Source organism: Aspergillus ochraceoroseus, assembly GCF_002846915.1.
Source record: "Aspergillus ochraceoroseus IBT 24754 chromosome Unknown P175scaffold_2, whole genome shotgun sequence".
Lineage (NCBI taxonomy): Eukaryota > Fungi > Ascomycota > Eurotiomycetes > Eurotiales > Aspergillaceae > Aspergillus > Aspergillus ochraceoroseus.
Window position 1 is genome coordinate 2635324 of NW_024468477.1, and position 14327 is coordinate 2649650.

The 14327-nt window shown below is 50.0% G+C and overlaps 6 protein-coding genes across 6 annotated transcripts; 2 read left to right on the forward strand and 4 right to left on the reverse strand.

Annotated features, from left to right (window-relative positions):
* Positions 1–149: 149 nt before the first annotated feature.
* On the forward strand, positions 150–1133 carry P175DRAFT_0499597 (DNA-directed RNA polymerase core subunit RPB5). The gene is made up of 3 exons (XM_040896768.1): positions 150–340; positions 416–498; positions 548–1133. The coding sequence occupies exons 1-3, from the start codon at positions 239–241 to the stop codon at positions 1071–1073; spliced, it is 711 nt and encodes a 236-aa protein (XP_040754434.1). The 5' UTR covers positions 150–238; the 3' UTR covers positions 1074–1133.
* A 1441-nt stretch (positions 1134–2574) lies between these two features.
* On the reverse strand, positions 2575–4255 carry P175DRAFT_0433960 (putative integral membrane protein Pth11-like; the record flags this gene model as incomplete). Its single annotated transcript, XM_040893629.1, has 2 exons — positions 2575–3835; positions 3897–4255. The coding sequence occupies 2 exons, from the start codon at positions 4253–4255 to the stop codon at positions 2575–2577; spliced, it is 1620 nt and encodes a 539-aa protein (XP_040754435.1).
* Positions 4256–4457: 202 nt separating this feature from the next.
* P175DRAFT_0530136 (uncharacterized protein) lies at positions 4458–5693 on the reverse strand (the record flags this gene model as incomplete). The annotated part of the gene is made up of 4 exons (XM_040899759.1): positions 4458–4713; positions 5041–5267; positions 5324–5475; positions 5675–5693. The coding sequence occupies 4 exons, from the start codon at positions 5691–5693 to the stop codon at positions 4458–4460; spliced, it is 654 nt and encodes a 217-aa protein (XP_040754436.1).
* A 750-nt stretch (positions 5694–6443) lies between these two features.
* P175DRAFT_0555706 (uncharacterized protein) lies at positions 6444–8734 on the reverse strand (the record flags this gene model as incomplete). The annotated part of the gene is made up of 5 exons (XM_040900650.1): positions 6444–6536; positions 6598–6736; positions 6786–6958; positions 7364–7564; positions 8447–8734. The coding sequence occupies 5 exons, from the start codon at positions 8732–8734 to the stop codon at positions 6444–6446; spliced, it is 894 nt and encodes a 297-aa protein (XP_040754437.1).
* Positions 8735–9189: 455 nt separating this feature from the next.
* P175DRAFT_0454317 (beta-glucosidase) lies at positions 9190–12569 on the forward strand. Its single transcript, XM_040894564.1, has 4 exons — positions 9190–9736; positions 9805–9876; positions 9941–10107; positions 10181–12569. Exons 1-4 carry the CDS (start codon positions 9671–9673, stop codon positions 12411–12413), a joined length of 2538 nt encoding a protein of 845 aa, XP_040754438.1. The 5' UTR covers positions 9190–9670; the 3' UTR covers positions 12414–12569.
* Positions 12570–12659: 90 nt separating this feature from the next.
* Positions 12660–14303, reverse strand: P175DRAFT_0454321 (histidinol-phosphate transaminase). The gene is made up of 3 exons (XM_040894565.1): positions 14157–14303; positions 13947–14099; positions 12660–13856 (listed from the first exon to the last, which is right to left on the reverse strand). The coding sequence occupies exons 1-3, from the start codon at positions 14240–14242 to the stop codon at positions 12836–12838; spliced, it is 1260 nt and encodes a 419-aa protein (XP_040754439.1). The 5' UTR covers positions 14243–14303; the 3' UTR covers positions 12660–12835.
* Positions 14304–14327: the final 24 nt, after the last annotated feature.

Consider the following 14327-nt stretch of genomic DNA (forward strand, 5'->3'; position numbering starts at 1 on the left):
TCAGTCTGGCCTTTTTGCCTGTTGGTCTTCTGGTTGCTTCTTCTGCCTCCGTTTTATTGGCGGCGCTTACCGCTGGCGCTCTTAGCGCTGGCCGCCGATTTTTCGATTTGCTCTTCCAGCTCTGCGAAGAAATCGCATCTCATCGCATCCTCTCCAACTCTTGCCTTACTTTCCCCCTTTCTTTTCCCTCTCTATATCTTTCTGTGATTTGCGCCCAGTGCGCTAGGCATTGGCAGCCATGGATGACGACTTCACCTCCTTCTCGATGGACGACGCTGACCGTGAGATGACCCGACTCTGGCGCACATGGAGAACCGTCTTTGAAATGTTGCAGGATCGCGTATGTTTTTTTTTTGGACTATATGACATGATATGTGCTCGCGAAGACTGTGTGTCTAACTTTGGTGGTGGGTAGGGCTATGAGGTTACAGAAGAAGAAGTGCAAATTTCACTGGAAAAATTCCGTCACCAATACTCCGATGAGTCGGGACGACCAGAGTACTGCACCCATTTTTACCTCGTGGTTTCTTTTTACTGACCAATACAGCCGAAACAAGCTGAAAGTTCAAGCCCGTCCTACAGAGGCCATGAAGGCTAAATACACACCTCTCCCCACCCCCTCCAACCGGGATCCCCAGCCCGACTGTGGTACCATCTACATCGAATTCTGCCCTGATGACAGCGGTGTCGGTACAAAGCAAGTGCGAACCTTCAATCATACTGTCGATGAAGGTAACTTTCACACGGGAATTTTTGTCACCAGGACTCCTATCTCTCCCTCCGCCGTCCGTCTGCTGAGCGGCATTCCCGGCCGTATTTGCGAACATTTCCAGGAACAGGATCTCCTCGTCAACATTACCCGGCACGAACTCGTTCCCAAACACGTCCTTCTGAGCCCCGAAGAAAAGTCCCGCTTGCTTGCGCGATACCGCCTGAAGGAGTCACAATTGCCCCGTATTCAGGTCTCAGATCCTGTTGCCCGTTATCTTGGTCTGCGCCGAGGACAGGTCGTGAAGATCATTCGAAGGAGTGAGACTGCGGGTCGGTACGCGAGTTATCGCTGGGTCATTTAATTGTTCTTTGGGCTCCTACCTATATTGTTGTGGTAGCAATCGCAGACCCCCCCCTCCCCCCCCCGTGGATCTCTTTTCTCTCAATCCCGAGTTGGACGCTTTGTATGTCGCCAACCTTTACGGACAAGGAATCAATGGCGCGGGCCAATACGGTGGAAGAAGAGTCAGACAAGACACAGAGACAACCTCTAAAAAAAAGAAAAAGAAGAGAAGAGAAGAGAAGAGAAGCATGTCCCAATTCTAGGCATTCTGGGCAGCATGGCGTAATGGCGAAAAGAACTGTTTCATGGTGGTGTACCTCCCTTATCCTATGTGATCTATGATTTTGGTGCCTGTTCAATGTTGATCAACCTTAAACCCAACCTACTGTATTATTCCCTCTCTAATAGAGCGCCAAAAAATGAATTTATAACAACCAGCCTGCTATTTTCTCGAGCTGGTGAAATCCTGAGCCTCATTAATGGACAGATTGAGGTAATTAACCCCAAGCAGGGACTCTTAAGAGCACACACAAGTGGACCGATGTCGTGCAAGACCGCCCAGGCACCTGAGACCAGGGCCGCAATACTCATGATTTAGGTAGGTATTAAGCTGTACTCTATAACTACAGTGTTCCCGGGAAGAAAAATTAGAGCAGGCTCTACTCTCTTACATGCATACAGCAATACTAGGGTTTACGCCTAGAACCACCGCGTTCGGATTCGCATTCGGGTTCCCATTCAGGGGTGAAGTGTAATCTCCATAAATCCACAGAGTGCTATAGTATGTTTAATGAGCTGTACATCTAGAGCGCTGTGTTTCGCTACGTATTGGGTTGGGGAAACTGCGTCAGCAAGGCCTTGAGAAAAGAGAAGACAACCTGGGATATTGTATTGATATTGAGAGTGTAGATATGAATATATCTATCTATATATGTATAAGTAGCCCCGCAAGATACGGAGATGAGATGAGTACAGTGGGTTGCTAAACTTGCAAGACATATAGACCTGATCAAATCTTAGAAAGCTGGGAGAGGGACAGGGAGAGAGAGAGAGAGAGAGAGAGAGAGAGAGAGAGAGAGGAGGCTGCGAAGAACAGATTCGGAATGTACTCCGTTAGATAACTATCTAGTTGCTAAGGAGATGGATAGGAAGAGTCGTGAACTTTGAAGCATACAAACTGCCCCTATGGAGTTGTTGAACGGTGAACCCCATATTAGGGGGCCATTATATGCCACTCTGTTACAGTATTTCGTAACCGATATCATTTTTGTAGTGTAGTGGTATTTCTGACAGGAGTCGTGGTTCACAGTACCGGGTTTACCACCTCTTCTCCAAAGGCAGACCTCAGTTGAGAGCTCTAAAAGCTTGAAAGCTTGAAAATAGATTTATTCCGTGTATGTTTACTTTATAAACAAAATGTGTAAAAATATGCAAAGCCCCATAACGCCCATCGCTAATATGTCATAAGTAAGTTGTATTAATCCGACAGCTTAGTCGTACATCCCGCTTCGCACAAGTCATTATCGTAGGTTATTCCTTGAAAGTAACCCGCCAACATCCTGAAGCTCGAATTCGTTGGGACGCTCCGGTATACGGGCGGACACCTCCGAATAGGTCCGATGGGGAGATGTAGGTGAATCAGCGGTGTCACCGAAATGCACACTGGAGCCTCGTCGGGGCCCTTGTGAGCTCCTACGCAGCCCCCCGGGACGAGGTTGATGGGGCGAGGGTGATATGGAGAGCAGCCCGCCCACATCCTGGAGAACAAGCCCGCTACTGTCCCTGCGGTGCGACGGGTGATGAGGTGGTTGGGGCTGGACCCAGTCAGAGGATGGGGTGTGGTAGCTGGTACCGAGAGGCATGGGTTGACTGAGGAGGCCCCCAACATCGAAGATGGGGACTTGATCCGGGAAATCCATGAATGAATCCCCGGGTAAATTATGGGCTGTCTTGCTCGTCCGAATGTATTCGTGCGGACTGACTTTCATGTCCAAACTATTGGTTGTGGATAATGACCGATCATCATAGTCAGCGGCTTGTTGGCTGAAAGACCAGTTGGGATCCAGGGACCCTGTCATGACAACAGGGGCGGGACGCGGTCCTACTTGATCGTGCGAATATAGCTCTGGATCCAATCGGATACCCACATCGCGGGCGAGATCTGAATCACTCCCCCATTGGTGGTGGGTGATGGTTGCACGACGGACAGTGCTGTGATCCAGGCTCTCGCTCACGGACGTAGATCCCAAAACTTTCTTGTATTTAAGCTTCTTGACCCCTCGATCCCGGACAAATGAGCTGATGACGACCACATTAGAGACTGCGGTGGCAGCTAATATCTCTAGAGATGCTAGGAGAGACCGGTACTGTTGGGATCCTTTGTGTTGAATGACCGCTGGTATGCGGTAGCACGTAATGCCGACCAAGATCAAAGAAAGACAGAACAGGACGACCAGAGATAGCTTGCGTTTCGCCGATAAGCTGGTCATGATGACTAGAGGAATCGGGAAGACAACAAGGAGGAGATCAGTGACAACATCACAGGCCCCCATTGTAATTAGATTGGCATAGCCCGAACGGCATCTTGGACCAGGATCTGGGTCAACTTGCCAGTGGTGATCGAAGGGTTGGCATTCAGTCAAGGTAGCAATGACCACCGCGACCAACGTTGAAGCCAGAAAATAATATAGGAATTTGAGAAAGATCCGGATGGATCGACGCCAGATCATTCCGGCGACTCGCTGGAGAAATTCACACACTGTGAGCTTCGCCGACCAGATGCTAGATAGAACCCAGCTGGTTAGTTAGAATACAACATTGCAGGGAATTCAGAGATTCTCACAAAATCGCGTAGAAGATACGAGATGCAAGAACCAGTTTGCTCCCAATGACCCTGTGTTGGATTTGTTCCTCGGTCAACCCCTCGGTCTTGGTATTGTTGGTACCCCAGATTAGAACAACATGCACGAACGCCATTCGAGCCAGCAGCGGGATGATGCTCAGCATCATGACCTTGTCTTCGCGAAAGAATCGTTCAATCCGGACATAGCGACCAAACACGCGGGTTACAATAATGGCGAGAGAAACACCTGTGGCCCACCAGCTCACTAGAAGCGTCGGATTGTCTTCGAGCTTGGTGCGGATATCCGGGGGAACATTAGAATAGAGACCCCGTCGCTCTAGCATTGATTGTAGACTCATGGCGGATGAGCCGCCCCAAAAGAGGGGCCAGCGAAAGATATGAGAGCGCGGATACGGAGTAGTTCTCAAACACTATAATGTGTATATATTTTTCAACGATGAATTTAAGGATGTGCTGACTCTGTTCCCAGTCACATTATTCATGACGATGAGGAGAGCTATAGTGGAGGGCGACACGTGCTGATCTCGGAGTGCGGGGAGATCAAGCTGCAAGATAACGGAAAATAACAGGCGACGATCTCGAGGGAATAAGTAGCAAGGCGATCAGGAGGAATGGGGCCAGGAATCCTGATGAGGGAGCGAACGTGCGGTCAAACAAGTAGGAATAGAACGACAACAGCTCGATAAGGACTCGAAGAGCAGCCGTTGTAGTTGCACAAGAACCAGGCCGGATTGTCGCTAAGGGTTTGGAAGTGGTTGTTTTGGATTTCACCGCAGTTGTGACGTCGAAGTAGTGGCTATATAGAGCCAGCCAACCGGGGTGTTATAAGCGAGCGCACGAGATGTTGGGGGAGAGAAAAAAAAAGTCGAGGAAACGGGAGCGAGGAGGATGGATAGACATAAAAGATCGGAGTCCGGGAGGACAAATGTGCCTTTCGGCTTCATATTTACATTTAATAGGGTCCCAATATCCACCCTTCTTGATAATAACGGGACTAAACCCGCTCGGTTCAGAGAGGTGTCAGCTGTCTGTTGCGATAACTGAACAAACGGCCCATGGACTCCGATTGAGGCGGAGGGAGGGCCACAGTGCTTACTATGTACTGCACGGAGTAGTTAACTACAACCGCGATAGCCTCTGGGGGCGAAGATCCAGGCAGGCCGAGGAAAAGACAGTCACCGGGAAGCGCCATTTCCCGCACAGAATTGGTCCCTTGGCCTGGTGGACAAAAATAGCTAAACAGACGAATAAGACCAAGACAGGCCCCGACGAGGAAGGGATCGATCGAGCGTTAACCAGCCAGAGGGGGGCGATAAAGCCTGGGGAGCGAATGGTGAGCCGTTGAACTCGCTATCTCGTTGACAGTCACTAATAACTCATTCATTATTTGCTTTTTTTTTTTTCACAGCCTGGGAGGGACAAATAAGACTTGAGATATCGCCCCTCCAAGGAACAGGAGAGACAAGCAGCGATGATTCGCCCAGACTAAGCTGGGGTTCGGCATATTTGCCCACATTGTAATCGCAGAGGTTTAGTGGCAGGAAAATCGGAAAGGTTCCTGGGGCCGTTAATGGTTATCTCGAGAGCCTAGGCTTGGAATACAAGAAGAGTCAAAGGTTGATTTTGAGAGAAGTTGAGGTCTTTTGTGTGACCGCGAGGGAAAAGTTGGAGAGTTTCCACGTGCCCTCATGTGCCTTTCCTGGCCCTGACTTGGGACATCTCGAAGCCGGACGCAGAACCGCAAGCTCTGATGGTACCATGGCTTTTACGAGGCATAATTGTCTCTACCCTGTAGATTAACTAATGGATTCGGTCCCACAGTCAAGGAAATCTCCCCATTCGGGCAATGTAGCACAAGACTAGCTTCAATTTCGCCCGATATCTGTATCTACAGAGTATACTTCGTATATCTCCATCCCTCAACTAGCTGCTCCTCGAATCAGAGAGTTCATGGTCGTCCTAAAAAGCTCATTGCTTGTCAATTTGATACCTCTTATCCGGTCTTACGATGGATGGATGGATGGATGCATCATCCGGTTCGCAGTCCCCTGTATTTTACATGTGACTGACTTGACAGCCAAGGGTTGGTTGAGATAATATAATCTATAATAATATAATAATATAACTATAATAAACACCGGCAAACTTTAACGCCTCGCTTTTCTTTTTACTTTTCTCGTTTATTGAGTCCGGGCAGAAGTCCAGTCAAGTAGCAAACTCTGAGTGCGGTATTTTTCACGACGCACGGATTTCATATCCAAAGGAACGGGTTACGGTAAAAAATAATTATAAACAAATCTCCATTAACTATACGTCCAATATGTGCCTCATTTTCTCTTGATAGTATTCGCTGCTTGCTCTGGACCGCGTACAGCGTGCTAACCTGCGCTCAATCACCTGAACGTTATAGGTTCCATACGCCGTAAAAATGGCATCTACGACCCCCCTCCAACTCCTCTGGAAGCATCGCGGCCGTCTACAGTAGATTCTACAGTAGATGGTGGCTAGGAGAAACGAGCTTTTAATTCACGCGCTCCACTCTTCATCCGTGGCTTGGTCGAGATCGTTGAAAGTGGAGGCGAGATGCGCGCAACAACATGCGATTGCACGGGGACCAGCCTGCCAAAATTGGACGGCCCACCTCCGTGATGTTCTTCTGCAGCGTGAGGTCCTAATTAACCATGAAGTAATTTGGGTTGATAAGGTCGTATGTTAATGCGTCTCCGGATTTGATATGCACGCGGCCTTGAGAACGGCAGAAGCGCCCAGAAGGCAGAAACAAGATTATGGCTTCGTCAAGATTCAATACTTGGCCTGTTCTGATTGAAGATTAGTCGTTGGAAAGTATACCAGAGTGAAGCTGCCTACTTTGGATTTCCCACCTCGGAGAGTTCTAGGAGGAGCCTGCTGAAACAATGACCTCTTTGCTGGCATACAGAGTTTTGATACTCTCCCTCCGCAGATACCTTATACCCATCTTCAAATCCACCCACGTTGTTCTTTTCGCGATACCATGGATCATAAAAGGTTTGGCCGATTCTCTACGGGATAATAATAAACTCTGGCAGCGTCTTCTCGAATATTTGCAAGCTGATCAAGGGTTTGGCCACCATTGATGCCAGGGCTAAAGGGTATACCCATGTACTACCATGTTTGATTTACGATCGATGTAAAAGATGGAGAACACCGAAAGGCCGACCTTGAGTGGCCCATTCCAACCGTGGTAGGATTGGTTGATTATACATACGACGAGCCAGCGATCTGCGCCTCGTGTGGGCTTCTTGAAACCTCTCACTTTTGAGGTAGCAAGGGAAAGAGATTATGCCAATTCCATACTGCATTTCCTAGTGTTTCCATGGATTGGTTTGCTACGTACGCCATGCCGAATAAGCGATTGTCAGAGAACAGGCAGGGGGTATAGGACTCTCTCCGCATCTTCAACATACCGTTAACTGTGCTCGTCTCACTCTCCCCTGAATGCTTTCCCGGCATGGTATCCAAGTTGCCAACCTGCAGTATTCTTCCTGCTCTGTTGTCTCGTATTGCCAGTCGACCAGCTTGTCAAACGCGAGTTCCGAAGCCTGCTGCTGTGACATTAGGGTTATTGCCTTCATCCCTGCCTGCTTCGATGATGGCGACTGTGACTCCTGGCAGCGCAGAAAGTATATTAGCAATGCCTGTGGCGGAAATTTGGATGTCTCGGGGAACCATTTTAAGGCCCCAATATTGTGATACTCTGCTCATGCTACTTTCCCCCGCAAGTTGACTCGTGAATGACGCAGCAGGTCAATATAAGACCGGTTTTGACTAGGCTAGTTCCTTTTTATTCAAGGAAGTATTGTCTCGATTCTGCCCGGTCCCCGAGTACGCCTCTTTTCCTCCTTTCCTCGGCCAACACACGATCACTAAGAAAATATTTCCATAGTATATGATATTCTCGTCCAAAGTGAGGCAGGTATGCTTTCCGTAACAGGAACAGGCAAGGAACCTCCATGTCAAGGTGGATATCTCAATCGCGGATACTTACACCTACTCCTGCGTTTTGGCTACAATATAGATATCTCTATGCTGAGAGCATGGTCGAGTGGATGGGATTCCTATGTACTACGCATAAGAAAACCAACCTGGTCCAACCCCTGTCGGTGCCTCATGCTGCTATCTATCTCTATTGTCCGTTTGAGACGGGTATGGCAATTCCGCGACGAATGAGTTGGAATGCGTGGAATTCTGCAGAGGGGTTCCAGAGAAGCTGGAAATAGCTATTGATGACCGGTTTGTGGACAACTTTCTCCGGAAGATATAGAGATCCCGCAGATGACGGTAGGTAAACCCTTATTAAGGCTTGCCCTCTCTCTCGTTTATCATACATGAGAGAGAGGGTCATGGGTTTTGAGAGTGAACTTGAACATGAGGGTTATTGAGCTTACGATTAGTATCAAACACAATGCTCTTACAACCCTATCTCATGGGCTTTGTTTCATTTGGAATAGTATGAATCTTCCCCATTTGAATCAATGGAGATATCACACCTTCGTCCAAACCAGGCAGTGAGAACCGATGGATGAGGAGCGCGCTGTCGTTGAGACAGACTGTGTCCCTCTCCAAGAGAAGGCACTCGAAAAGGCCGTGGAATAAGGGTACTGCACACAGCATTGACGTGTCGGATTTCCAGACCCATCATCCACAAGTCGAATAGCCCTGCTCGTCTGGCACAGGACCTGGATGGATGTCCTCGGATTCGATCTCGAGGCTGCCGACCCGGCTTCGGCAGATGTCACGGTTCCCCCGGCAAGGACTGGACTAGAACCTGGCGCCATCCGGGTTCCAACGCACTCACGCCAGCCACGGTGTTATCCCATGCGAATAGGGTACATCCCCGAAGGGCAGCTGGGCTCCTGTAACATAGGATAGGCTTGATTCCAGAGAAACCAGCCAAGATCATATTGAATCAAGCATATACTTATAGAATACTGCGAGGCGAGATCATGTCTGCCTCTGATCTAGTTGTGCTTTTGAGATTCAGATCCCCTCCCCCCGCAATTTACCCCGTCATACGGACGAAGGTTTTCGGGATCTTGGGGTGCAGAATTTACCCTCGATCCAAACTTCGGCCTCAATTAGTTAACCCGAACTAAAAAAGCAGCCGGCAAAACTTCGGTAGATCTATTGTTTGGGTAAGTTATTGTTGATTGCGATGTTTTATCCCGCTGTTAGAGGTTCTAGAGCCTACCTTGCTAAAGACTCAAGCAGATGTGTGCATGTCCATGAAGGCATCTGTAGATGTACTGGGTATCCAGGACTTACTTTGCATTAAGGGGGTTCCTTACTCGACAGTGTCTTAAACTTTACACAGACGAGACGGGAATGACTTCATCACGCACAATATTAGTAGACATGCGTGATATTGTTCCAAGTGGGAGAGCAAACTGTTTTTTTCCCGCTGGGAAGAAGAGGAAAGCGAGTTCATCCGAAGATTAGCCGACAACCATCCCCAACCATCTCCAACGCATCGCCATCCGGTTTCATTCCACGTCGAATAATAATCGTGGAACTCAATCCTGCCATTGAATGACCCCCACCACTCTGGATAATATGATCATGAGTCGTCATAGGGATGGAAGTGATACGTATGGATACAAAAGCGCCCAGGTGTCCCAGAATGTTTTCATACACATCTCTCGCTCTCTCTCTCTCTCTCCCCTTGATTGAAAATTCCCAGATCTAATTTGGATCACGGCTAAGATCGAGTCACTATGGGATCCAATGCTGAGACTGTGCAAATCGACGCCCTTCTCTCCCGGTTGACGCTGGAAGAAAAGGTAAGTCAACCCCCAGAGAAAGGCAGTGTATCTAGGGTAGTCATTAACCACGCGAAATGGAAATACAGATATCGCTGCTAGCGGGAAAGAATTTCTGGGAAACGGTTGATATTCCAGAGAAGGGAATTCCCTCTGTCAAGGTTCGACAACGGCCTCTGTTCGTGAAGGAAGCCTGCGAATTAGCTAGCTAACATTACTACCTAGGTATCCGACGGTCCCAATGGGGCGCGAGGTGCTGCTTTTAAGGGAGGACCAACCGCTGCTTGCTTTCCTGCATCCTGTCTGCTGGCTTCAACCTGGGACATCGAAGCAGCCCAAAAGATCGGAAATGCACTGGCCGACGAGACCAGGTCCAAGGGTGCCCGAGCACTGTAAGTAACCAGGAGCCCTGCTGCGAAGATTGATATGTATATACATGTGTGTGTGTGTTGTAACACGTTATAGATTAGGTCCGACCGTCTGTCCTCATCGTCATCCTCTTGGAGGTCGTAATTTCGAGTCCTTCTCTGAGGACCCCTTCTTAGCCGGGAAAATGGCTGCAAACTACATTCATGGGGTGCAAGAAAAAGGAGTGGCTGCTACAATCAAACACTTTGCCGCAAATGAACAGGAGACCTGTCGATTAACTGTGAACACACATATCGCTGAACGTACACTGCGTGAGATCTATCTCAAGCCCTTTGAGATTGCTATCAAGGAGGCAAACCCTCAAGCGGTGATGACTTCCTACAATATTGTGAATGACACACACGCTGATTCGAATTTGTTCCTCTTACGCGATGTGCTTCGAGGACAATGGGGGTGGAATGGCCTCGTTATGAGTGACTGGGGCGGCACCAACTCCACCGCGGAGTCCCTGGAGGCTGGTCTCGACCTGGAAATGCCTGGTCCTACCTGCTGGCGCAAGGTGGAGGCTGTGGTTGAAGCCGTCAAGACAGGAAAGGTGTCCGAAAAGGCAATTAATGATCGTGCACGAAACGTCCTGGAGTTCCTGGTCCGACTGGGCTGTTTTGAGGACCCAACAATCCCTGAAGAAAAGGCGATTAACCGGCCTGAGCATCAAAGGTTGATTCGCTCCGTGGGCAGCCAGGGTCTCGTTCTCCTTAAAAACGACGGGGTCCTTCCACTAAAGAAGGAGCAGCTTGCTAAGAAGAAGGTGGCCTTGTTGGGGTTTGCCCGTGAGGCTTTGATCCATGGCGGTGGCAGCGCTTCCGTCAACGCCCACTATCGCATCACTTCCGAGGAAGGTCTGCGTGCTGCTTTGGGCGACGATGTAGAGTTCGAATTCGCCAAAGGAGCCCACACCTTCCGCCAGCTCCCATTGATGGCTGCGGAGGTAGTGAATCGCGACGGCAAGCCAGGCTGGACGCTGGATTTCTTCACTAACGAGGAATTGAAGGGCGAGCCAGCTTCTTCGACCGCCGTTGAGTCGCCAACTTACGTGCCTCTCTTTATCAAGGACGCGTGGGGAAGTATTAAGGCAACAGCCAGTTTTACTCCCTCCCAAACAGGACAGCACTACCTTGCTATGTCTGGGCTCGGACGATCCAAGCTTACCATTGACGGGGAGGTTATTTATGAGCAGAAAGAAAACTGCCCGGACTCAATGGCATTCCTACTGGGGGGAGTGAAGGAGCCTGAGGTCCGGTATGCGTTCGAAGCCGGCAAGACTTACTCCATTGAAGTGATTACCACGAAGCCCATCATTCTTGGTGGAGTTGCTATGTTTGACGGCCATCTTGGTTTCCGACTCGGTTTCATGACCGCGCAAGATCACAACCGAGACTTACTTTCTCAGGCCGTGGAGGTAGCCAAAGGCTGCGATGTCGCCATTGTCTTCACTGGGCATGCACCAGACTGGGAAACGGAGGGCCAGGATCAGGTCAGCTTCCACCTCCCCAGCGACGGCTCTCAGGACCGTCTCGTAGCGGCCGTTGGCGCAGTGAATCCCAACACCATCGTCGTCAACTGCACCGGCGTCGCAGTCGCAATGCCCTGGCTGGATGATGTCAAGGCGGTTGTCCAAGCTTGGTTCCCGGGACAGGAAGCAGGCAATGCAATTGCCGATGTCCTCACTGGGGCCGTCAATCCCTCGGGCCGTCTGCCTGTTTCATTCCCGCGACGACTGGAGGATGCGCCTGCATATGGAAACTTCCCTGGCGAGTATATTGAAAATGGCAAAGGCAAGCATCTCCATGTCAAGTACGAAGAGGGCGTCTTCGTTGGCTATCGGCACTATGACCGGTCCGAAGAGACCCGGTCCACGGTGCTCTTCCCCTTCGGCTACGGTCTTTCCTACACCACCTTTGCGCATGCCAACCACCAAGCGAGTATCCACGAAGCTACCGACGACACCTCCCTGGCAGTCACCGTGGACGTTACCAACACGGGGCCTCGCGCTGGCGCTGAGGTTGTCCAAGTCTACGCGGGTGCCAAAGCAGTGTCCGCTGAGAATCCTGTCAAGGAGCTTATTGGGTTCGCCAAGGTCCACCTGGAGCCAGGGGAGACCAAGAGCGTTTCCATCCATGCCGATTCCCGGCAGTTGGCCCACTTTAGCGAAAAGAGCGGCAAGTGGGAGCTTCCACAGGGTAGCTACGAGGTATCGATTGGACAGAGTGTGAGGGACATTACCGGCAAGGCGACTGTTGCCCTGGGAGCTCGAAGCTATGATCCTTAGTGGTGTAAGACATAGAATATGTCTAGGTTCTTGGGATTAGATTAATAGTATACTTTAGGGAAACTAGATGCGTTTCAACCTGTATACATAAATGTGCAGTATCTTGATGAAAAGTATCTAGGACTTGTCTCGACGGAAACGGACAGGCGCATTAAGCTTCCTTTTTTTTTTTTTTTTTTTTTTATGGCAAAACCTCGCAATTAGGGTTTGTCGACCGTGGTTTATTTTATGAATTCGCAGGAGAGAAAGAGGGTACTGTAAATAGAACTAGTGATCTGGGTACATTCGCTTTCCTTCTCACTGGGGTCTATGCTTCCTCTCTCCTTTAAATATATATTACTCCTTGTGCCAGTGCGAACCAATGTATGATATATACCCCTCTCTCTATATACATATATTAACGTTGTTGTTATATAATCCAATTATTTCAAAGAACTAATTTCACCCCCAGCCAAGAGTCCCCCCAGGACTATTCTCAACTCCTCCAAAAACCTCGTCACCTCTGGCTCCGTACCCACGGTAATCCGCAGGCACCCCTCACATCCCAATTCCTTCCCCCGGTACCGCACCACGACCCCGCGCTTCTCTGCCATAGCCTCGTATGCCCCGAGCGCAATCTTATTACTAGGCTTCCCACCCTCAGTGGCTGGTTTATCCAGGAACTCCACCAGCAGGAAGTTCGACTGCTGTCCGCCGCGGAACCGCCCCACACCAGGGATCTTGGGCAGCTCGGCCAGCAATCGGTCCCGCTGCTGGATGATCTTCTCCCGGTACTGACGCATAACAGCCAAATTGCGCTCCGTCAGCGCCATCGTCGCTAGTGCACTGGTCGGGCTCGAGATATTATAAGGAGCCTTGAGGCTATTCAGCAGCGTCGCGATCGGCGGGCTCGTAAATGCCACGCCCAACCGAATCCCCGCGAGCCCAAACGCCTTACTCAATGTCTGCATCACGACCAGATTCGGCCACTCGGCCACCCACTCGGCGAGACTAGACCCCTCGGGGGCAAAGTCGATATAGGCCTCGTCGACAATCACGACACCGTTCCAGGTCGGGTGTTCCAGGACTTTCTGGATATCGGCCTTGCGGATGACATTCGCCGTGGGGTTTCCGGGCGAGCATATGTAGACGAGCTTAATGGAGGAGTCGGCGGAGAGTGCTGCGTTGATTTTCTCCGGTTGTAGTTGGAACCCGTTCTCGGTGTCTAGCGGGACTTTGACGATCTCAACGTCGTTGACTTCAGCACTCACCGCGTACATGCCGTACGTGGGGGGGCAGGTGAGGATTTTGTCCTTGCCAGGGACGCAGAAGCAGCGGAGGAGGGCGTCGATGGCTTCGTCCGATCCAACACCGACAAAGAGGTTCTCGGGACCGATGGTCTTTTCGGTGTGGATGTGGGTATTGCGGAGGTTGCAGAAGAGTTGTTTGAGGGGAACTTGGTGTCTTTTTTTTTTTTTTTTTTTTGGATTAGTATATCAAATTGAATGCCACTGTAATTCAATCAGGCGACTTGGAGAGTAAACAGGGACATACGGGTCAGGGTATCGGTTCAGTCCAAGGAGATCAATCTCTGGCTGGGAGGATCCTGATTCCTGGAGAGAGCCTTCGGCAGTCAATGCCAGGCCCGGACCGTAGGCGTTCTCATTCGCATCAAGCAGAACATTTGTGCCATCATCTTTGTAGTCACTGAGTCATTCTCGTTAGTTTCCGCTTTTGGGAGTGGTGAGGGAAGTGCAGACGTACTCTCTGGCGCAGCGGTAGGGCTGTAATTTAAGGATATTCTGGCGCGCACATTTGGAGAGATCGAAGGGCGATGTTTTCGCAGCCATTCTGAATTGTAATGAAAGAGAGAGAGAGAGAGAGAGAGAGAGAGAGAGAGAGAGAGAGAGGTGAGGTTGCGTTACTCTTTTTCGC

Excerpts from the sequence above, each read along its gene's own strand:
- P175DRAFT_0499597 (XM_040896768.1), top strand. The coding sequence starts at position 239 with ATGGATGACGACTTCACCTCCTTCTCGATGGACGACGCTGACCGTGAG. Across the intron at positions 341-415 it reads TTGAAATGTTGCAGGATCGC|GGCTATGAGGTTACAGAAGA; the intron begins GTATGTTTTTTT and ends GGTGGTGGGTAG. Across the intron at positions 499-547 it reads GATGAGTCGGGACGACCAGA|CCGAAACAAGCTGAAAGTTC; the intron begins GTACTGCACCCA and ends TGACCAATACAG.
- P175DRAFT_0454317 (XM_040894564.1), top strand. The coding sequence starts at position 9,671 with ATGGGATCCAATGCTGAGACTGTGCAAATCGACGCCCTTCTCTCCCGG. Across the intron at positions 9,737-9,804 it reads GGTTGACGCTGGAAGAAAAG|ATATCGCTGCTAGCGGGAAA; the intron begins GTAAGTCAACCC and ends ATGGAAATACAG. Across the intron at positions 10,108-10,180 it reads TCCAAGGGTGCCCGAGCACT|ATTAGGTCCGACCGTCTGTC; the intron begins GTAAGTAACCAG and ends AACACGTTATAG.
- P175DRAFT_0454321 (XM_040894565.1), bottom strand. The coding sequence starts at position 14,242 with ATGGCTGCGAAAACATCGCCCTTCGATCTCTCCAAATGTGCGCGCCAG. Across the intron at positions 14,100-14,156 it reads CCCTACCGCTGCGCCAGAGA|TGACTACAAAGATGATGGCA; the intron begins GTACGTCTGCAC and ends AGAATGACTCAG. Across the intron at positions 13,857-13,946 it reads CTGAACCGATACCCTGACCC|ACACCAAGTTCCCCTCAAAC; the intron begins GTATGTCCCTGT and ends AAAAAAAAAAAG.